The sequence below is a fragment of the Nothoprocta perdicaria genome, unplaced genomic scaffold, assembly GCF_003342845.1.
Source record: "Nothoprocta perdicaria isolate Ctin4 unplaced genomic scaffold, notPer1 scaffold_2, whole genome shotgun sequence".
NCBI lineage: Eukaryota > Metazoa > Chordata > Aves > Tinamiformes > Tinamidae > Nothoprocta > Nothoprocta perdicaria.
The window spans coordinates 7343281-7364564 of NW_020455204.1; the positions used below are offsets into that span (position 1 = coordinate 7343281).

At 59.5% G+C, this 21284-nt stretch overlaps 1 protein-coding gene across 2 annotated transcripts in view; it reads left to right on the plus strand.

Annotated features, from left to right (window-relative positions):
* NCOR2 (nuclear receptor corepressor 2) overlaps nt 1-21284 on the plus strand; it is a 128971-nt gene that overhangs the window by 80649 nt on the left and 27038 nt on the right. For both annotated transcript variants that reach the window (XM_026037608.1, XM_026037607.1), the window contains exons 17-23: nt 2001-2143; nt 6941-7088; nt 9805-10375; nt 14914-15034; nt 16205-16442; nt 20395-20550; nt 21144-21283. In XM_026037608.1, coding sequence (XP_025893393.1) covers nt 2001-2143; nt 6941-7088; nt 9805-10375; nt 14914-15034; nt 16205-16442; nt 20395-20550; nt 21144-21283 — 1517 coding nt within the window. The remainder of the gene's footprint in view (nt 1-2000; nt 2144-6940; nt 7089-9804; nt 10376-14913; nt 15035-16204; nt 16443-20394; nt 20551-21143; nt 21284) is intronic.

Below are 21284 nucleotides of genomic sequence, written 5' to 3' on the forward strand. Positions count from 1 at the left end.
GGGCGCGCGGCCCGGCCGCCCCGCGGGCCCCGCGCGCCGCTGAGGCGCCCGCATGCTGCAGGCAGGTGCCCCGCCGCGCCACGGCCAACCGCCAGCATGTGAGTACGGCGCGGGCACGGGGGGAACGCGGCGGCGGCACCGCGGCTGCGCTCCCGTGGTTTCGGTCGCGCTGCCGCGGCAGCTGCTTTGCCGGGGGAGCAGCGGGTGCCTGCGAGCTGTGATGAGCCCCCTCGAGCGCGCGGGGAGCGTGCGTGGGGCAGGCAGGTGTTGGCAATTCACCGTGGGGGTTTTTAATGCCAGGAGGAGAGCGGGTGGGTTGTACCTGTGCACAGCCCYGTGCGGAGCGGGGCACGGCCACCTGCGAGCACCCGCGGGTGCCCCAGGGGCTCTGGGGACCGAGGCRGGGAAAGGGTGGCCGTGCGGCGGCGGCTCCCGGCGCGCTCGGCTTGCAAAGGTCGCGCCGCTCCCGTGCGCTCGCCGCCGCTGCCACGAGCGGTGCCGGGCTGTGCTCCGCTCCGAGYGCGCCATGGGGTGCCCTGGCTCCGGATGCCGCGGCGTGCAGGACCCTCCGCTCTGCCCCCATGGCCGGGGGGGCCTTGCGAGCAGCCGGAGCACACGCGCTCTACCCCGGCAGCTTCACAGTTAAAGCCTGGGCTCGTTTCTTGGCTTGCCGCGGCCTTTTGTGGTGCTGAGCGCTGCGTGCAACGTGATAAGCCCGGGTGCTGGGACGGGGCAGGATCCAGGCAGGGTTTGTGGTTTAACTCTTGCCGTGCTGGACGCGGCCGCATTTCCCCAGAGCCCGAGAAGGGGAGCGGTTTTTTTGTTCTGTGCTGTCTCCAGTCGCGCGTTGCAACTTCTCCACGCAAACTTCCTCATGCGCAGCTCCACGGAGGYGCCGCTCGCGCCCGCCCCGTGCCCGCGCGCACGTGCACCGTGCACCGGGGGGCCCCGCTGGCCGCGGCGCGTGCCGGCCGCCACGAGCACCTGCGCGCGGAAGCGGCGGCTCCCGGGCCAGGCGCTGCCTCCAGCCCGGGGGTGACACGTGGCAGCCCCTTGGCTAAGGGTCCCCGCTGCCTTGGGACACGGCCTGGCCCCTTGGGGGCCAGCGGCTGCGGCTTGCAGGGCTCTGTGTGCCTCTCACCACGGCCCCGGCCCTGCAGGGTGGCTCTGGGCACTGGGGTGGAAGGAGGAGRCCTTTGGGTGCTCCCTGGTGTTGGGTCGCTTGGTGCTGCTCGCGGATAGAAGAGCCCCTAAGGAAAGAGGAGGATGCTCCGAGCTGGTTCCTTCCCTGCAGGCTGTGGCACACTCCCTTGTGCCGGAGCTCGGGGCCAAGGATGGCCCCAGGCAGAGCAGTACAGGGTGCGGGAAGGACCGTTGGTCACTAGGCCATATTTTCTGGGAACACCATCAGCGCCCGGAGCAGGGTGCAGGTGTCGGCACCACGGTACCTCCCGCCTTCAGTGCTGCCCTCTGCAAGTCCCCCAAGTCCCCGGCACGTGTCCCGCTGCCAACGGAGCCGCTCGGGTCGGCTCATCCAGGCACCGGGCACGAGTCTTCCCACCGTGCCAAGGGGCACAGGGCTGCTGAGGGGGTCAAGGCCACGGGAATGATGGTCTGTTCCGTCCTCCTCCTCAYCGCCACGGCCCAGGCTTTGCTGCCCCAAGTTCTCCCAGCCGCAGCTCCCAGTCCCATCCCAAGGGACAGGGAAGGGAGCCCCCGTGTCCCGGGACGGCTCATCGGGCGCCGTGGCTGCGGGACGTGTTTTGTTCCTCAGACAGACAGTCATCCCAAGGGCCTTTTCCCCTCGGAAAGAAAAACAGGCAGCAAGTAAAGTCATCCGCTGGCCCGGGCAGGCGCGCGGCCGGGTGCTGGTGACCGTATTGTTCCTGTGGAGCTTGGCTCGCGCCGAGGGTGTTCCCCATCCTGCGCGAATAGTGCTGCCCTTGGGCTGGTTTATCTGGGTCTAAAGCCTTCGCCTTTCCTCCTCGCCCCGACCGCAGGTCTCCTTGAGCATGGGCGGAACTGGTCGGCCATTGCCAGGATGGTGGGCTCCAAGACCGTGTCGCAGTGCAAAAACTTCTACTTCAACTACAAGAAGAGACAGAACCTGGACGAGATCCTACAGCAGCACAAGCTAAAAATGGTAAGAACCCTGTCTCAGCCCACAGCGGGCACCGCGGATGTCTCCGGAGCGAGGGGGAGAGCTTTCATCCTGGAGAACACACCGGGCTGCTGGCAGCGGACAMGGGCAGCTCGAGCGGTGTGGGAAGGGGCCCTTGGCCTCTTTGGTCCCCGGAGGTCTGGGCAGGAGGAGGGACGATGCTGTCCACGAGGTCCCCGTCGGCCGGAGCCTGGCAGATGTTGGGGAGATGGAAGGGGGCAGAAGGGAGCGCAGGGTGGTTGTGTCGCAGCCACAACGTGAGCTCAGGCCCAGCTGTGTAGATCCCTTGAAGCCGGYGAAGTTGTCGCCTCACACAGGGAGGAATGAACAGAATCAGGCCCAAGAATTCACCRCATCTCTGTTGAAATCTGCGGGCACCCGTGACACCCAAACTGAACACGAGGGCTGCCGTTTATCCCCCAAAACACAGGGTTTCTTGTAGGATATCAGGACATTGAAAGCAAAGAGGGGCTTAGCACAAAATGCTAATGCTGGAAAGATTGGGCAGCTAATCCTGACGCGCTGGCGCTTCCCCTTGTGACTGCAAGCAAGCGCGCTCGTCTCCGCGTGCCTCGGTTTCCCTCTCGGAACAGGCTGATACGGCTGCTTTCCTTGCTCTGAGGTGCAGGGCGTGGATAATGTGGCGCTTGTTCAGCCTTCTGGAGATAAGGCGGACTGCTGCAGAGCAAATAAGGATTATAATTATTTCATTTGTAGAGTATCCTGGGGTTCCCAGTTCCTGGCTAATAGAATTCACATGGCTAAACCCCCAAGGGGTGCTTTGAAAATGCAAAGGACAATGTTCAATGCAGGAATCTCTCCAAGCAAGCTATTACAGCAAGAGTAAAAAGAAAGACAGGAAAACATTCAATGACTCACCCAGGAATTTAATATCCTAGTCAGTCTATAGGAATGAGAGAGAGAGAAGACATTGGTGATTCTTTTTTTTATTAATTCTCTATGCACAGAGACACTCCTGTGTTCCCATGTTTCACTGAATTGTTTTTAGAAACAAAGCAAACAAACTATACAAAAGAGCAAAAAAAAAACCTATATAAAGACTGGAATGAAATGTGCATAAAGCCCTCTGAATATAAAATATTATAAAGATATCATTGTTCATTACTGGGGAGAATCTGAAATAAGATCATACGATGGCTTAGCTGGCAATGGAATTGGTGTATATTAATTTACTCTGCTTCCTAATGTTTCAGAAATTATATCAGGGAAGCGTTTTCTGCAGAGCCACATTTTTCCCTGTATCCGTCCCTCCAAGGCAGACACTAGACTTCTCCAGTCTAATTGCTCACTCTCACTTGCAGTTTATATCAGCATCATCATTTTAGTTTTTGAGCACGGGAGGCTATGGGATTTGGTTTTGTMGAAGAACAATGAATGTTCAGCTGTTATTTATTGTGCTCCATTGTTTTGTGGCAACAGCAGATGCCAGAAAGCTGAATAAAATGAAAGAACAACTGCGATTAAATTGCCRTAGACCTTCCTTCCTGACTCCTAAATATATTCCTGAGCAAACCAGGCCTCCTAATCTCTTCCTATACCCAGGCGTGAGCCTTGCCCTCTGCAGAGTCAGCATGCTGCAAGCCAGTGTGTCATCAGGTAGCTCTGCCATGAAATTCCCAATATATTCCCGACCTCGCCACGAGCAGCTAGTGCTGATAGTGTGCAAGGCAACAGATTGTCTCTGCTTTTCCTCCTCTTGCTCGAGGAGAGCCAACTTAATTAGCCAACCTCGTTAGCTTCCCAAATGTGGCTCGTTAATATTTTGTAGCCTCCTCCTCCAGATAAGTTGTGACACAGGTTTGAAGGGCTCCCTCCCCTAAGCAGGGTTCTCCCTGCCTAGGCTGGGTTTTAGCAGCACGCAGATGACGTGGAGAAGCTGCAGGGATCGATCGGTGTTGATAGGCAGTTTGGGACGGGATGCGGAGCCTGGTGAGGTCCCTCATCCCCCAAACGTGGCATAGCAGCGTGGAGGGACCAGCTGTGGAAAAGCAGGGGGACCCGCGCTGTCCCCCGGCATCCCACGCGCTGGAAAAACAGACCCCGCTGGGCCGGGGTTCCTGCGGAGCCCATCGTGGCCGCCTCGAGGCTGCGCTTATCCGCGCTGCAGTGTGTTGTGGCTCAGTTCTGCTGCCCAGCGGCTCAGGCGTCAGCGTCACTTAGCCCTGACCTTCGTGTGCTGCGCTCCATGGTCACGGCATTTCAGCAGAGCGGGCGTCCCGATCCCCGGCGTCCTCCCGCAGCGGCTCTTTTCCCAGCGCTGGAGATTAGATGTTGTCCCTGCGGGGCCGTGATCGCTTTGGTCTAGCGAGCGCTTGGGCTTCCTTTGGCTCCCGAGCTAAGATGGATGTCGGATGGAGCCGGCGGAGCGGCAGTTGGCACGGGCGGCCCGCAGAGCCCCTGCCAAGCGCCAGGGCTCTGATTCCGCCCTGCTTGGGCGATGCTGCATTCAGGATTCAGCTTGCGGAGCTGGTCCAGGAGGAGCACTTGGTGGTCTCCCCTTCTGGAGATGAATGAGTCTTCCCCGCATTTGTGCAGCAGCCTCGGGCTGTAGGCCAAGGCCCTGCTTGTCCCGCTGGGCACAGTCCCAGGGCTGCCTCTCTCCTGGCTTTTTCCGTGCCTGTTGAGAGGCGAGGCGGCCGGGGGTTCTCCCGGGTGCCGCTGCGGGGCCTGCGGAGCACCAGCGGGTCCAATGGGCCAGGCTCGGGCCGGCTCTCCCATCCTGCGGCTGGAGGCAGCTCCAGCAGAGTCCCCAGGAGGCATCGTGTGGTCCCCACGTGTGGGACAGCCCCTCGGCGTCGCTAGGGAAGGCAGAGGCTGATGCTGAGGAGGTCGGTGTAGTGACAACAGGGCAACAGGGCCTCGGGGCTGTTTGGGCTGTTCCTGCCACCCGYGTCAGGCGGCGATGGCGAGGACAGGCCGGGTTTGTCTGGACTGCTGCTTCGCCTGTCGGGGCAGGTGGCCAGGAAGATGTCACATCCGTGGGCTGCTGGCCCGGCCTCCTCGCCACCGCCTCCCCTTGCAGAGACGGCGCGGGCGGGAGGGAGGGCAGCMTCCAGCGCCGAGAGGGCAGGCGCGGAGCTAGGGCAGGAGCTGCGATCCGCGCCGGGCTCGGAGTCAGCGCCGCGGAGCTGGCCGGGCACTGACGGCTCCAGCAGCCCCAGCACCCGGGACAGCCCCGCGGAGCAGCGGGCATCGCGGAGCACAGGGGCTGAGGGTGGGTGCTGCCCCTACACCCGCCTCCCTGGGCATGCGGTTCTCCAGGCTCTTTGGTGGGGCTCAGCGAGGCAGCCTGGTGCCGAATCCTGAAGCTTTGGACCTTCTTGCAAAAATAGGTGATGGTAGGTGGAGAGCAGAGCCCTGAGGGCGAGACCCTGTGGGCTGCAGTAACCGGTCAGCAAGGAATAGTGTGTGGCAAATGCCTGGAAGCCTGCCCATGGCCTCCTGGTTCCCGCTGGGGCTATGGAGGGCACGTCCATGCGATGGCAGATGCCTTGTTCTAGGCATGGCCCAAAGAGCCCCTTGCAGGTCTTCCCCAYGGAGCTCATGTGCAGCCTCCCGTTCGGCTGCTTCACTCCGGGAGATCCAGCTCGCTGAACGCTTGGTCCGCGTTGGTCCTTGCTCCTCCGCTCCGCTTGCCTCGTCGGCAGCCGCCCAAGAGCCAAGTATGGTGCTGAGGCCGCTTCCCGGATAATTCCCTAGTGGAGAGCCCGCTCCCCGGCTCCTCTGAGTCACGGCTCCGTGAGTAAGAGGCGGGCGGGCAGAGCAGCCCTTGCCATAGAAACGCGGCAGCTCCGTGGCTGCGGGAGCGACGCCGAGCCGCTACTGCGGCGCGAAACGCACGGCGCTCCCGTCCTGGCCTTGGCAAAGGTGCCAACRGCGGCGGCTCCAGCCGTGGACAGGACGCAGGGAGCCCCGCGGCTCCGTGTGCTCAAGGGCCGTTGCCTCTCGGGTGCTTTTTTTTTCCTTTTTCCCTTTTTCCTGCCCAATTTGGTAAAAATAGAGTTTGAGCAAGCAACGTTTCCAAGTGCAAAAAAAAAAAGCAGTTGTATTTGTTTGTTTTATCTGGAAGTTTTTTAAAGGATTGAAAAGTTGCAGGGGGGTTGGGGGAAGGGAAGAAGTCAGCTCTTCCCAGCAGAGAGATCCAAAAGCAAAGTTAACGTTTCCGCCCCGGCTTTATCTTTTCATCCATGTAAATAAACGTCCTGCCCACGTCATCCGCGTGGAGCTTGCAGAGCGCGCTGGAGATGATGGGCCTGTTCCTACTGGTAATATTTACTTAAGCAACAAGAGCAGGAAACAATAGCGAAGCTGAGACTTTACTTGGGGCTGGGGGTGTCTGGGCGGGAGCAGCACGTGCGCCCAGGTCCCCGGTGCACGTCCTAGAGAGACGAGACGAGTTGGGGCCCTGGGTGCTTGGAGCTGCTCTGTTGGCTGCTCCGCTCACACGGTTGTTCCGCGGGTCGGTGCTCTCCAACACGTCCCCTGTTGCTGTCACGTGCTGAGCGTCCCACTGGCAGCAGCACCCCGCGACACAGGGACTAAAGTCCTTGGGCAGCTCTGGGGTGCAGGGAACCACTGCCCTGATGCACTGGCCGCTGTGTGCCCGGGTGGCGGGCGCTGCTGCCGCCGGGTGAGYGCTGGGACAGAGCCATGTGTGTGCAGAGAGCCGGGAACCATTCCTGGTACGTGCGTAACCCCAACGTGTAATGTGGGCGTGGGGACAGGGTCCCCTCTGACCTTCCTCTGCCTCTTCCCCAGGAGAAGGAAAGGAACGCAAAGAGGAAGAAGAAGAAAGGCACCGCCGTGCAAAATGAAGAGGCAGCCTTCCCTCCCGCAGCCGAGGACGAGGAGATGGAGGTGTCTGGGACGAGCGGCAACGAGGAGGAGATGGCTGAGGAGGCTGAAGGTGAGGAGGGCTGGCTTGGTGGCAGGGGGACAGCGCGTGGTCCCAGCCAGCCCCGCGCTGCTGGCTGCCACGTCCCGTCAACGCCAGCACTCCCACGTGCCAGGGGTGTCTGTGACCCCGAGGAGGCAGCGAGGCGATGCTGTCCTGCAGCACGAGGTGCTCGTGACCTTTCGGATGCCTCTGGGTTTCACGCTTGCAAGGACTGTCCTGGATCACTGCCCTCCTGTAGTCTGTCTGGAGGGATGTTTATTTTGGGAACGTTGTGTGCTAGCAGGAGCTCGTGGAGCAGTCGCTGCCGGATGCCCAAGGACCTCCCCGGGGTCCAGGTGGGGAGGATCTCAACAGCTCAAGAGACTGGGTGACTTGGATGGCGCTCCAGGGCCTTCTCCATAGTCTCCAGAGGGTGCACAGGAAGGGCTGCCCTGKAAGCAGCAGAGAGGATGGGATTTGTCACCCAAAGTGAGTCGGTCGCAGGTCTGGCCGGTGCCACCGCTGTGACAGAACAGCTGCCCATGCGTGTTGCTCCACTCCAGCTGAGCCGTGTTGTCCCAGCAGTGGTGGCACTTTGCGCCTTCCCCAGGGACTCCCTGTCACCCTGGAGAAGAGACAGCCCTTCCTTTCRTGACAGCCACCAGCACCCAGGGACCCAGGATCTAGAGGAGAGGCCGTGGGGCGGCTGCTGCAGGGGAGCGAGCAGGAAATGGTGCGGAGGTGCCGTGGGATCCAGGGGATGACCCGCCGGGTTTGCAGGACACTGCCCCGTGCCAACCAGGCATCGCCTGGCTCGAGGAGGCCCCTGTGGCCCTGGCAGGGCAGCCGCGGTCCCCAAAGGGTGAATTTACTGCCCCTTGCCAGGTCCTTTTCCTCCTGCTTTTAAGGGAGCGCTTTCCTCTCTGCCAACCGTAAGGAAGAAAGGATACAGTTTGGAGGTGACAATTTTGGCTATTTATTGCTTAGAAAGCACGACAGTGAGTTTGGAGAAATTGTGCATAATTTTCCAACAATAGCCCCATTTGACTTTTGTCAAAGTAATTTAATAACTTAACCAGTACTGCTAGCACCACGCTGATTCCTGACCTTGGCACCCAGGCTAATGGGACTCGAAATTGAAAATCTTTTCAAGTCATTGTTGGAAGTGACTCATTACGAGGCAGATTCCAGGTAAATCTTTGTGCGAGGTGATATGTGACTCAGAGACACAATGTAAAAGGTAGTTATTGCTCTTCGGGAGAGTGCTGGAAAGGAAACAACGTGTTTTTAAGATTAAAGACCAATCACTTGACACACTCCGCAGCTTTACGTTCCTAGAGCTGCGCTCCTCGCTTCGCGTTCACCCCGCTGGGCTGGGGTCTGTTTCTAAGCGGGCTGTTGAGCGGGATGAACGTGGCAGCAGAGTGAGGGGAGCGTCATGGGCATGGATGTGTCGGAGCAGGGCTGTGCCAGGCTGATCGCTCGGCTTCGGGGCARCGTTTGGAGGCGCGTCGCGAGTGCCGTAGGGTCGGGAGCCGTGCGGCGGGCAGGGCATCAGGGGAAGGTCTCGATGTGGTTTTGGTTGCATGGTTATTGCTCTGCACCCTGCTGCCGGGCTGGTGAGGAGCAGGCACGAGTCGTGGCACCCTGGTGCACGTCCATCCAGGGCACAACCYGCTCGCCCTTCGCGTGCTGCCATCGTGGGCTCCGTGTCTGGAGCCTAAAGCTTGGGTCAGGCCAGGACACGCTGCCCTTGGACAGTGTTCACGTTAGGAGTGGCACCAGGTGTGTTGCTAAGAGAAATTTTGACCAAACCTCCTCYCAGTCTGTGTCCTGTCAGTCTCGTGCCCATCATTCTTGGGCGACTGCATCTCATGGTTTGATGCACACAAGGAAGCTGCTCTACCCCTTCTTGCACGAGAGTGAGAGACCTTTGCACCAAGGTGCATGTGCTGAGATGGCCCGTGAAATCCAGTGACCCTCCTGGCCCCTGGTGGGTTTGTGCCAGGAGGTTCTGGAGGAAACGGTTCTTTCTGCAGCCGCAGAAGCAGCCCCTCGGCAGCACCTTCACCCGCGGTGCTGCACGGACTCCCACCTTCCGTGTCCACTTGCATCCTCGGTTCGCTTCAAGTCAGTGTTGGATTTCAGACTGATCCCTTGGGCTTAATGATTAACCTGTCCCGAAACAGTGGCGGAGCTCTGCTTTCGCTGGCCCCGACCTCCTTCCCTTTTGACACGACCCCGGTGGCTGCAACACCAACAAACACACGCGGTGCCTTGGGCCGTTCCCTCGGCCGGCAGGGCYGGGGTCAGGGCTCCGCACGGCAGCAGCAGCGCTCGGCAGGAAGGGACCCGGAGGAGCTCGGAGCTATGGGAGAGCCGCGCAAGGGCAGCACGGGGCCCGTCCTGCTCCATTCAAGCGGGAGAGCAGCCCACGGCCACGGTTTGGATCCAGGTCCTGCTTCCCACTTGCTGGCATGGGCAAGGAACGTGAATTTATGCTTGGATGGGGGTTAGCGATCGCCAGAGCCGCTGTTATGTTGGGCAATCAAAGCAAGCGCAGAGCATCTCTTGGCCTGGTAGGCTCCAGGCGCAGGGGATCCCGGCTCGGCTCTTCCGAAGCCCGGGCTCGTCTCCCCCTTGAAGGAATGAGGGCGTTCTCCTCCCAGGGGAGAGGGCGGCGGCGGCGATATGGGAAGTGAGAATCTCAGCCTTATCCTTATTTTTATTTCTTCCCTTTTCTCAGCTGCAGTAAATAACAGCTCCGACACTGAGAGCATTCCCTCGCCGAGACCCGAAGCCAAAGAGGGAGGCGAAAACGGGGCCAAGGCACCAGCCGGGCTGGGAGGCGACTCCAGCGCAGAACCGGCAGTCAAGTTGGAAGAGGCTCCCACACCCCCCGATGCTATCGCTGCTCCTACTGCTCCCGCCACCAACCCTGCTCCAGCCTCCAGCCCTCCTCCTCCTCCCGAGGCAGGTCCCGAGCCGGCTGGCAGCGAGGAGAAAGCCCAGGAGGACGTGGTGGTGGACGTGGTGAAAACAGAGGAGCCGGAGGAGAAGGAGAGCGAGGAGCCCTGCAAGAGCGAGGTGAAGAAGGAGGAGAACGAGGAGAGCCAGGACAAGGACAAGGGGAATGACAAGAAGGCGGAAAGCAGCGTCAGCGCTGCAGGAACGGCAGGGGCGGAGGGGACGCCCAAGGCCGAGAAGAAGGAGAGTCACAAAGGCAGCAAAGGCGCCGGTGTGAACCCCGATAGCGACTCCAGYGCGACCTGCAGTGCGGATGAGATGGACGACCAGGACGCTGTGGACAAGAGCAGGTAAGAAAGGCAGCGACACGTGCTGGGTAAGTGCGTGGCTTGTGAAGAGGACGTGGAGGTGTGCGTTGGGTGCAGCAGGCCCATGGGCACCTTCTGGGAGTACCACCAACAAGGYGTTGCTGGAGACAGCAGCCCAGGCTGGCTCTTCTGCTTGTCCATCCCCTCAGATCTCAAAGCAACAGGGACTAAAATGCTGTGCTGGGCTGGATGGTGCCCTCTCCACTGGCGCTGAGAACAGGCTGTGTCCAGTGGGAGAGGACAGGGACCCAGATGCTCCTGCAGGCTCTGGGGCCCTCCCAAGCAGAGGGCCATGTCCCACCACGTCTCCACATGTCCCCAGGCCAACACGGCCCACGACGGGACCGGGCGGCAGCAGACGGTGTCCGCGGTGCAGGTGTGGGGTGCAGAGCCACGGGGTTTGCTGGCCRCGGGCACTCAGCTGGTGCAGCGTGGGCGACGTGTCCTTGGAACCAGCTGGGTTGTTCCAAGGTGTGGGCCAGGTTTGGTTATCCAAGCAGGCCCTGTGTGCCAGAGGGAGAAGGGCTCTCACAGTGGCAGATGCTGCTGGGTCTCCACCTCTGCCGCTGCCTTCCCAGGCCCTCAGACAGCCCTGGTGCTGGTAGCAAAGGGAGCCCTGACCCTTCGTGGCAGCTCTGAGCAGGGAGCGGAAACACTCATGTTTTCGAAGGAGAAACGCCCTGTTCCCTCCCATCTCTTCCCACTACGGCCGCGCAGCCCTCCCTGCTCAAGAGCCTTGCAAATGGGACAGGGTTTCCTGTCTTTTTTTTTTTTTTAAAGAACATATATAAATACATGTCTTTGTAGTGCCGTTTTCTCGAATGGCCCCTGCTTCCATCCGCGCTGGCTGGTGGGCCAGGAGGGGCCTCGTGAGGCCCCTACATGTAGGAACAGGGTCCGTGCCAGCTCCGAGCGTGGGTCAGGGACGGGGCCGATGCCCTTCCCGCGGGGGATAAAACCACCCTGCAAGAGAAGGGCAGGACCAAACTCCTCGAGATTGGTAGGGACTAACTACAAGATTGCAGCAGGACCTCAGCACGTGCAGGTTCCGAGCGGCTTCCCCGCTTTGCTCCTCGTCGGTCATCTTAATGGAACCAAAGGTGCACATGCCATTGTCCACGCTCGGGCCAGGCTCAGCTCACGCTCCACGTCCCTTTAGCCAAAGCTGGAGTAGATCTGTGGCCTTTTCCCGTGTCCTGTACATCCGTGAAGGGCTCAGGGGTTCCCAAGCTGTGTTGTAGACACCCCGGTGCCCGCGTGGTTTGCAGTGAAACCCTTGTGGCCGAGACGCTGGTGCTGCTCGGTGGAGCGGTGCTGCAGGGCACAGCTCTCGAAGCGGGGCCACCAGGACACGGTGATTTTCACCTTCCTTTCCCTTCACCCTCTGCAAAGCAGCAGAGCCCTCGCTTGCCAAATTACTCTTTGATTTGCCCCGGCTGAGCTCTGCCCGCTGCCCGGCGGCCGCTGCAGCTCAGTGCTGCAGGGGCGCACACGGGTGCTCGTGGATGCTCGTGGATGCTCGCGGAGGCGCTGAGCGCGCAGCCCGCACCGTGCATCCCRCATGGCATGATGCTCGCCCACAATGTGGGTGCTCTTGGTGCGCTTGCAAAAGCCTGGAGCTGCCTGCAGCATCCTGCATCCTCCCAGTGTGCGGAGAGGCAGGAGACGCATCTCCCGCGGCCGCCGTTCCTGCATCCGCCTGCGGTTTGCGCCAGCAAAGACCGGACCGAGATGAGGAGCTGCAGCGTGAGCGTGTCRGAGCCGAGAGGCGGCTCGTTGTCTTTGGTTACGTATAGAGCCTGTGCTGTGAGAGCACTGCCAGCCCCACGGTTCAGGGGGAGGTCACGGCAGATGGGAGCGCACGTGGGAGGCCGCGCGCATCCCCAGCRCAGCGAGGCCGCTGCAAGCGCCGTGCGGCGCGAGGGCCACAGCCTCCCCCAGCCCCGTCCTCCTTGCAAGGAGTTGAAGGGAAATGTGGAAATTTGCACGGCCTTGGATGAGTCGCGTAGGAGCTGCCTGGCAGCTAGACCAGTCTCACGTCTTGGCAGTGGAGATTGAGGAGCTTTGGAGCACAGGGCGGCCTSGTCAGCTCCAGAGCTTCGCGCCAGCAGGGCATGTGTCCACACAGCCAAGGTTCTTCCTTTCGTGCGTGTGTTGACCATATGTATAAGAAAAATCCTTTTCCTTGTCCAGTTTTAGAGGCACCAGCTGTTGGGTTCAGGAGACCCAGGTTAAAAGCAGGTGCAGTAGTTGGGACCAGATCCAGGGCCTCTTGGAGCAGAGCATCCAGCAAACAGTGCTGTGCCCAGCGCAAGGTTTGGGGAGAAGAGGCATGGCAAATTATGTGACTTACGCTGYATCATATTGATGAATTTACGGTTGATTCTGGTTTTCTGAAACTCAGGGTGGCAGAGTGCTTTAAAACCCTGTGTTGAGCTGTGAGCCCCRCTTCTGCACACAGCAGGGCAGGCTTCTTCCTCGCCCCTGCTCAGCTCCAGAGAGAAGAAATGAGATGTGTAGAGCTGGGTGCCTAAAACCCACCTCCCGGATGAGCGTGAGCGCAGGGGCGAGCTGCTCCAGCTGGGAGGGCTCGCGGGGCTCTGCACCGTGCCCAGGGAGCACCGGATCCGGCGCCAGGCACCTGCCCATGCCCGTGGCAGCCCCCTGGCCACAGCGCTGGGGCCCAGCCCGAGCTGGCAGCGCCACCAGCTCTTCCCTGCACCGGTGCTGGCAGCCGGAGGTCAGGGCTGCGTGCACGGAGCTTGGGAATTTGCCCTTATGGAGCAGAATGGGCGACCGGAGTGTCTAGGGACCGTGGGGACAAGAGGCTGGCTCTGAAAGCCCCAGGTGCCAGGGTGAGGAGGCAGAGCGCTCTGCAAATGCTGCGAGGACTCTGCTCCAGAGGCTTGAAGCTCTCGGAGCCCTCAGACCACTCATCTCAGCAGCCTTTGGGTGCTGTGCCCGGTGCTGTCACTGCAGGGCCGGGGCCGTTCAGCCGCCCCTCGCCGGGTCTGCCCTGGCACGCGGGGCGCTCCCGCCGGCGCCGGGTCCCCGTCCCGCCCCGCGTGCGCCGGGGCCGCGGCTGGCCCAGCGCGCTGATGTATTTATTCCCCTCACATGGCCCAGCAACACATGTTTATTCATCCAAGGGTGAGCACGGAGTGACCTTGAAATTTATAGGCTGAAGAGAGCAGGGAAATAACAGCTAAAATAAACAAATCAAGCTGTAAACCTTAAAAAGCCAGGAGGCTGGCTTCAACAAACGGCAGTGGGGAGAGAGAGACAGCGAGGATCTCCTGCAGAGACACAGCCCTTGGGGTCTCATCCCAGCTCCAGGAGCCAGAAACATCTCGGGTTTGACCTAGGGCCCTTGTCACTGTCCCTGTCCCCTTCCCGTGGGGCACCAGCGGGGCCCACCTGCCCTGATGGGTACTGGATGGGTTGGGAAGGGAAAAGCCCCTCAGCTCTAGTACCACCGTGGAGCAGTGAATCCSTCCATGCAGCATGGGCCCAGAGGCAGAGATCCCCATGGATGCCCCCAATCCCGCTTTTCCGCGTTGGGAGATACAGGCGGGACGGGCTGCTTGTTGCTCGCTGGCTGCCGCGCTCGGCACGGCTGCGTTCTCAGGCTCTGCCGAGGGGGAGAGGGCAGGGGGCTGAGCACAGCCCTCCCGAACAGCAAATCCCATCGAAATCCAGCCTCCCGTCTTCCCTAAGATCCCAGCGCCCCAGCCGTGCGCGCGTGGTCATTTTCCCAGGCTCCGGAACAGAGGACAGGCCATGAGCGGGCGTGCGAGGCTGGGTTGGGAGTGCAGGGCGAGCAGCTCCCGAGGGTGGCACGGTGCCCAAAGGAAATCTGAACCGAGCACCCTGCTCTGGAGCTTCCCTTCCCATCCCAGCCTCCACTTCTCCCTCAGGCTTAGTGTGGAGCAGCAACTTCACCAGAAGTGCCTTGCACAAGGGGTAAGGAGAAGGAATCCTCTGGGAGTTGTCTTCTCCACGAGCAGGAGCTGAATCCCGGTGTGCTCTCCGTCTCCCCTTGGCCTCCCCACTCCTTGCAGAAGTCGCCCTGGTCTTGCAGAGMTCTGCACCCGTTCGCCCCTGTTGGTGCCTGTTGTGTAGGAGGGAGTGATGCTCCGACAGGCAGCGAGGAGCCATTCCCTGCTGTGCTGGGATCCAGGACTCCGGGGCTCTAACTGCTGGAGTCCCAGCACAGGACACCTTCTGTGGGGTTGTCCCCCTGCTGCTGAGCGACCTCCTGTCACACAGGCAGCCCTGTGGGGGACTCTGAAGTCTGGGGAATGGTGGCTCCTGTCCCAGCAGGCTCTCCTGGGGTTGGGATAGCAACTGGCAGAGCTGGAAACCCGAGCGGCTGAGCAGTGCTCCACTCTGCCCTTCGCTGATGAAGAGCAGATGATTGAGGCTCAGCAGCAGAAAGCAGAGTCACGCAGGGCACGGGGGAGTCACCAGATGGGGCTCGTCCTTGACRCTGCCCGGGCCGACTCCTGTTTTGTGTTCAGGCTGCTGTCCCCCAGGCCCAGCCTGCTCAACACGGCCAGCGATGCCAGGCTGAACTCCTCGCCGCAGAAACCTCTGGACCTGAAGCAGCTGAAGCAGCGCGCCGCTGCCATTCCTCCCATCGTAAGTACCCTGTCGCGGGTGTCCCCTGCACACTTCTGCACAAGGCTGGGTCTCACGTGAGCATTCRGGACTGGGTGCACCCCAGGAGTCTAAAGGCTCCCCCTGCCACACGTGTGTGATGATCTCCTGCCTCGGTTGCGCGAGAGCTGGTAGGGGCTCAAGAGCAAGCAAGGTGCTTCCTGTGCACGACACGTTCCCAGCTGCTGGAAAGACTCTGTCAGCAGCGTCTGGATGTCTTTGGGGCTCTTTTATTAGAAAGAAGTGAAAGGTCTGCACAGGAAAACCTTGTCATTGCCACATGACTGTTACCTCCCATCGCTTTAAAGGGAGAGCGGGCAGCTTCCCGGCCCAGCGCTTCTCTTGATCCCGTGTATTCAAAGGACCMCTTGGCTCTGCCCCAGTGCAGAACAGCTCTTTGTGCCTAGCACAGAGTGGCTTGATCCAGCTTTGACACTTCTAGATCACAGCACAGATAATTAACCATCGACCAAGGGCCTCGGTGTTATGGTGGGTTCACTGAGAGCAGCAGTAACAGGTAGGAGGCATTTCTGCTCCTCCTCTTTGCAAAACCCTGTGTTCCCCCTCTCCGCCTGTGAAGTAGTACTGAAAGATTGTGTATTTTCSCAGGCTGATCGTTTCTGCTGGTGCTGTAGCTTGGGAGGTGACAGAAAGTACCCCACTGCTTTCAGGGTCAAGTTCAACCCCAGAGGAGGAGCATTAGCAGGGTGGGGAGGGAAGAAGTCCTTGGTTTCATGTGCTGTGTTTGGAGTTTCCAGGCAGGATCTGTTCCCGATGTGCTCCCAGTTTTCCATGTCACAGCTTAAGATCTGTCTGCTGTAATGTGATTTCTTGCAAAATCTGTAAACACTTAACTTGAGGTCCGAGGTTTTAATCCAAGGCTCTCACAGTGTCACCAGAACAGATCTGATACTCTTGTGGGAGCAGGAAATACTTGTGTTTGTGTTTTAACCTCCTGCGGTTGGGGAGCTTTGGAGCACTGGTCGGGATGGCAAGGCTGGTGGTGATAGTGTGGGGCAGATATGTCTTGGAAGAACAATTTTCCATCTCCTTGGAGATTGCTGTGGATATTAACAGTAAGAATCACAGAAACGAATCCCAGAATCACACAGTACATGTCAAACATCACCAATTCTCCCTCCTATTCTGCAGATTTCCGAAGGTTTCTCGGAGGGGATATTGCAGAGCGGAAGCGTGAAGCCTCAGGTGCCTCCCCATGCCCTGGCCCTCTACCAGCAGCAGATCACGAAAGCCCACGAGTCCGCCCGCGAGGACCTGCCCCCGGGGAAGCTCCCGCCGGCCCCGCAGCAGCAGCCCGAGAAGGAGCCGCAGCCGCCCAGCAGCAGCCCCCGGGGCAAGAGCAGGAGCCCAGCGGTCGGGGACAAGGAAGGTAGGGGCTCTGCATCTGTATTTACCCACACGCAAGCGCATGGGGCGTGCGGCCGTTTGCAGCCAGCAGCCTTCCTTCTCTCGGGTGGAAGTTGGCTTCAGCCCTTGAAAGTGCTTTAATAGTGTCTCGAAGCAGGAGCAGGGAGGCACGGCTAATTTCCCGTGTTCATTAGACAGTACATCATGTCTTATTGAGCCCACAGCAAACACCGGGCTAGTGTCGAATGCTGAGGAGGTGAAGATTGCCTTTATTAGCGTCTCTACCATTCACTGGAGAGCAAAGGGACCTGGAGGGATGCCAGGGCTCTGGGTACAATGGCTCTTTTCTACCTTGCTGGCTTTTTATAAAGAATGCTTTTAATGCTCAGCAGGGACCATTATTTCATTTAAATCAATGCTAATACTGTGACTCGGAGTCCAAAGGTTCCTGTAAAGATTCCCCGTGCTTTCTCCTCAGAATAGCTCTGATGCCGTTTGGCTGCCTAATGAGCAATTCAGAGTTTCCCACCATGGAGCATCTGAAGTGTTATTAGCTTGAGCACCTGGGGATCAAGGTTAAGGAGAATCGGGAAGTCATGATGAGGCCATCCTCTAAATGTGTTTTTCCTCGGAGTGTCGATTTGCTCTGGTACGAAGTCTGTGTCCCTGCCCCTCGTGGCCAGGCTGCACTTCAGACRGCCCTTGAGCACTTTGGGGGCCTGGTTGCTTTGAGAGACTAGAGCTCGTGAGCTGTCGAGTGTGGACGTGCAGCACTGTGGCACAGTGAAGAGCAGGGAATTCAGGCTTTGTGAGTGTGATGTCGCTGGCACTAGATTCCACCCCAGGATAGGAGGAGTTTGAACGCAGCTGGAAAACTTTACCGGATTATYCAGAGTTGGAGGTGTCCTTCGGGCAGCTGCTCACCTTGAGCAGAAAGGAGCCTGCCACAGGTCACCAAGATGCCACCCATGCAGTAAAGCCTCCAGCTGAGCTTTTCCTGAGAGGCTTGTGTTTGTGAGGCAGGCAGAGCAGGTACCTTCCAGCGCTCACCCTGCAGCGACGGGTACTCAGCTCCGAGCTCTTCCCTCGCTGGAGTCCTTGGCAGGGCTGGGCTTCCCAGCGAGGTGTGCGGCACAACCAGTGCTTGAACCTGGAGCTCCTCGTCGCTGGCATCTGGCCACAGGAAAGGAGGGCAGCTTGAAATCGGGCAGACTTGTTTGCTTTCAGTACAGTGCAGGGTTTCACAGCTTGGAGCTTAACCTCTCCACTACCGTCACCTGTTGGCATCACTGTTAAATGCGAGTCTAACATCCAAGTGCATTTTGAGCAGCTTCATTCTCCCCAAAGCACCAGTAAAATGAAGCACTTCATTCTCTGGGCTACCTCTGCCGTCACACTTCTGTCATGCTTTGAGGCTACCATGTACTGAGACTAATGTGTTTCCCCCCTGCAAGGYGCACACACGTGTGGTGCCACGCAGGTTGGCGGCAGAGGGGCTGTGTAGCTTGGCGTGGGGGTGTTAGCAGGGTTACAAGGATCTCCATGGGCTCCGRCTGAGTGATCTGCACGTCCCGAACTCCTGCACGGGACACGGGTTCTGACTCACCCAGCAGCTGAGAGGTCCCTGCCTCCCGGCGGAGGAGACCACGGCTCGGGATGGGGGAGCTGGAGCGATGGCAGCCGCACAGTCCGCCTGGATAATGCGTCCGTGGGGGAGTCTGCGCTGCCTGCGGAGCCCTGACCAGAGCAGCCCTTCTGTGCCAGCGGCGCCCCGGGACGGCCTCCTCCCGGCAAGGCGCGAGCTGCTCCAAGCAGCTCCCCTTTTCCATCCCCGCATCAGCGAGGCCCTGCCCGCTACGAGAGCGCGAACTCCTGCAGCCGCTCCGCAGATCAACATCCTTCACGGCGCCCTGGATCTGCTTCAAAGCAAAGTCTTGCACACATCCTGGCCGAGGCGTTGGCTGCCTCGCAGGGCCCTGGCGGGATCCGTATCGCCTTGGAGGGCGGCCAGCCCAGCTCTACCTTCCTGGCCGCCGCGCTGCCCTTCCCGGCGCGGTGCCCGCRGCGCTGGCGAGGGCGGGCGGCCCCGCGCGCATCGCGGCCCCGGGCACACGGGTCCCTTTTCCCCCCTCGCTGAGTCGCTGCCGGGCATTTCTTGGGTTATCGCTCGGCACTTTGAAAGCCAGCGGGATGTTTTGTGCTGATTTAGTTGTGTTTAATTTGGCCCTGGTAGGAGATGGGAAGCCAAGAGCATTAATTTGGATGACGGATCGTATAAACTCTGACTCCTTCGCTCCGATTCCAGGGGCTTGATAAACGGTAATAGGAACTCTCTCTTCCCCGTGTAAGTGCTATTTTATCAAAAGCTGGATGAGTTATAGCCACGCTCTAATGCGGGGGCAATTAGGAACTGGCCGCATTTCATAGGCTCCAGAGGAGCACAGGGGAGGGAACAGCTCCCATGGGGAGGGGAGGAGGACGCGTCTTTCCAAGAGCCATCCAGGGTGCACAAAAGCTTGGCTCGCGCTGCCTTGGCTTCCAAGAGCATCTTCGGGCCGGCCGGCCCAGGTTCCACTCCCATGCACTGCAGCGCTGGAAAACCAGGAGCGTTTGGGGGAAAATCAGGGAGAGCCTGAGAGCCTGTGATCCTGGGGGGACGAAGGGATCCTCGCTGGGATTTGGGGTGGGAAGAGAGCGGCCCAGCCCCGCCGGGCTGCAGCTGCGTGCGCCGGGGCAGCGCTGCACGCTCGGAATGGATTTCTTGTCTCACTGAAGAGGACAAGAATAATCTCCCAGCTTCTGAGTACACTGAGCATTAATAACGATAATGCAGTAAAGCCTCATTAAATTGGGCCTCTGATAATCTACTTGCCCTATTATTAAGCTTAGCAGGATTCAGGCATCTATTTTTATCAAAAATTGATGGTTAAAGGCTGGGTTCATTTGTGATTGCTATTGTTTACGGCCTGGCTTCCAATTTCTGGTCACTCCAGACATTACACAGGTGGGTCTGGGGGAAAAGGGCAGTGCAAAATTAAGTGYTTATCGATTAAAAGCAAATCCTCCCAAACCTGCCTGTAATCCATTCAAGAGAAGACGCTCTCATCCATCTGTGCAGCAGAGCGTTTGTCTGCAAGGCTGCACCCGTGGCAGCTGAAGGGYCTCTGTGCAGAGCACAGCCGAGTTTTGGTGCTCAGGATGAGAAGGGAGCTGCTCTAAACATCCCAGGCGGAATTTTCCATGCACTATAGGCACTTTTGGGCATTGAATCAGCTTTTTTTWTATATATATAGTCAGGGTGAACGCAGTGTGGCATCCAGTATAACGGGAGCCAGGTAATTTCAGGAAGCTTTCCTGCCTCGGGCCCTGGTGCTTTGCACTGGAACAAAAAGCAGCCTCACTCCCTGCGGGGACATCCTGCCTTCGCGTCCATGAGCTCCTCTTGATCTTCATTTGCCTTTGACTGAGCCATAAAGCACAGTTGTCCCAGGTGCTCAGCGAACATCTGGTCACTGCAAGCAGAGCGCATTATTCCCAGGTTGTCCAACAAGCTGACGCCTTTATTCCTGGTCTGTTCCAGCATCCTGCAGATTGTTTATAGTCAGCAGCCGTCCTTTAAGAAGGGTCCAGCTTTTGTGTTGCAATGTGATGGGAAATGAGCTGGTTCCCTCCGTGTCCTGCTCCCCATTGTGCCCCGCAGCAGGAAGGGGGACCGCGCGCCCCASGTGCCCCCAGCCCCGTGTGCGGTTTGATGGGACCCGACCAAGCTGTGCAGCGAAGGCAGAGGAGCCACCCGAGTGGTTTGGGGGCAGCCTTGTGTGCCCGTGCGCTGGAGGCGGGTGCTGGCGCGGTGCTGGGTGCTGGCAGCGTGCGGGTTCCCGGCGCTGTGCCCGGCTTTCCGTGCTGAGACAACACGTCCATGGGGCACCTCGCGTGCCGCTCGGCAAACTGTGCCCTTTCTGTTCCCCTTGCAGAGAAGCCAACGCATTTCTCGTCCATTGCAGAGGCTCAGAAGCTCAGCGCAGAGCAGGCAGCAGCCTCGTGCTGGCCTCCCGTGCTGTCCTACCCACGGGATGTGATCAAAACCTCTCCCCAGGCGGAGCCCCACTTGTTCCAGTACAACCCTCCAGGCAAGTGGATGCCGTCCCACCGTGCACGTGTGTGCTGTGTGGCTGTGCGTGCTGCCTGTCGTGGCCCAAGGCTGAGGACAGGTGCTGCCATTGCAACCAGCATCACAGACCACTTCTTTAAATCAGTGCAGCCCTTCTCTCTTGGATGAGAGAAGAGGCTTCAACATAAACCTGCTGACACCTCTGGTTTTTCCCTTGGTGGAGCAGCTGGCGGTGCTGAGGTCCGGGAAGGACCAGCTAGGTTTCCCGTGTGTGGTTGGGAACGTGCTTCATGACAGAGGGACACGCGGGGTGCTCCCACAGCCACCTTGGTCCAAAGCTCCCAGGTTTGCTCCCTGCCTGCTGTCCMTCCGCGGCTGCAGGGCTCAGAGGTTGGACGCAGAACAGCCTCTAGCTGTGGAAGGGAAGAGTAAAAGAAGCTATTCCACTTTGCAAAGCCGTGATGCAGCTCRGGTCCCAGGCCAGGGTCACAGGCAGCCGGTTTCCCATGTCCATCGCTTGCTCGCTCGGTCACTTGCACTATTTTGCTCGTATTTTACATGCTGCTGCTTTGTCTTTCCTTGGCCTTGCTAACACTGTGTTTCCCCCCTCAGGACACCCCATCCCACTAAACTTGCATGACAGTTCTCGGTCCGGGCTGCAAAGGCTGACGAGCATCTCGAACCCTCCTCCCCTCATCTCCTCCACTAAGCACCCCTCTGTGCTGGAGAGACCCGTGGGGTCCATTTCACAGG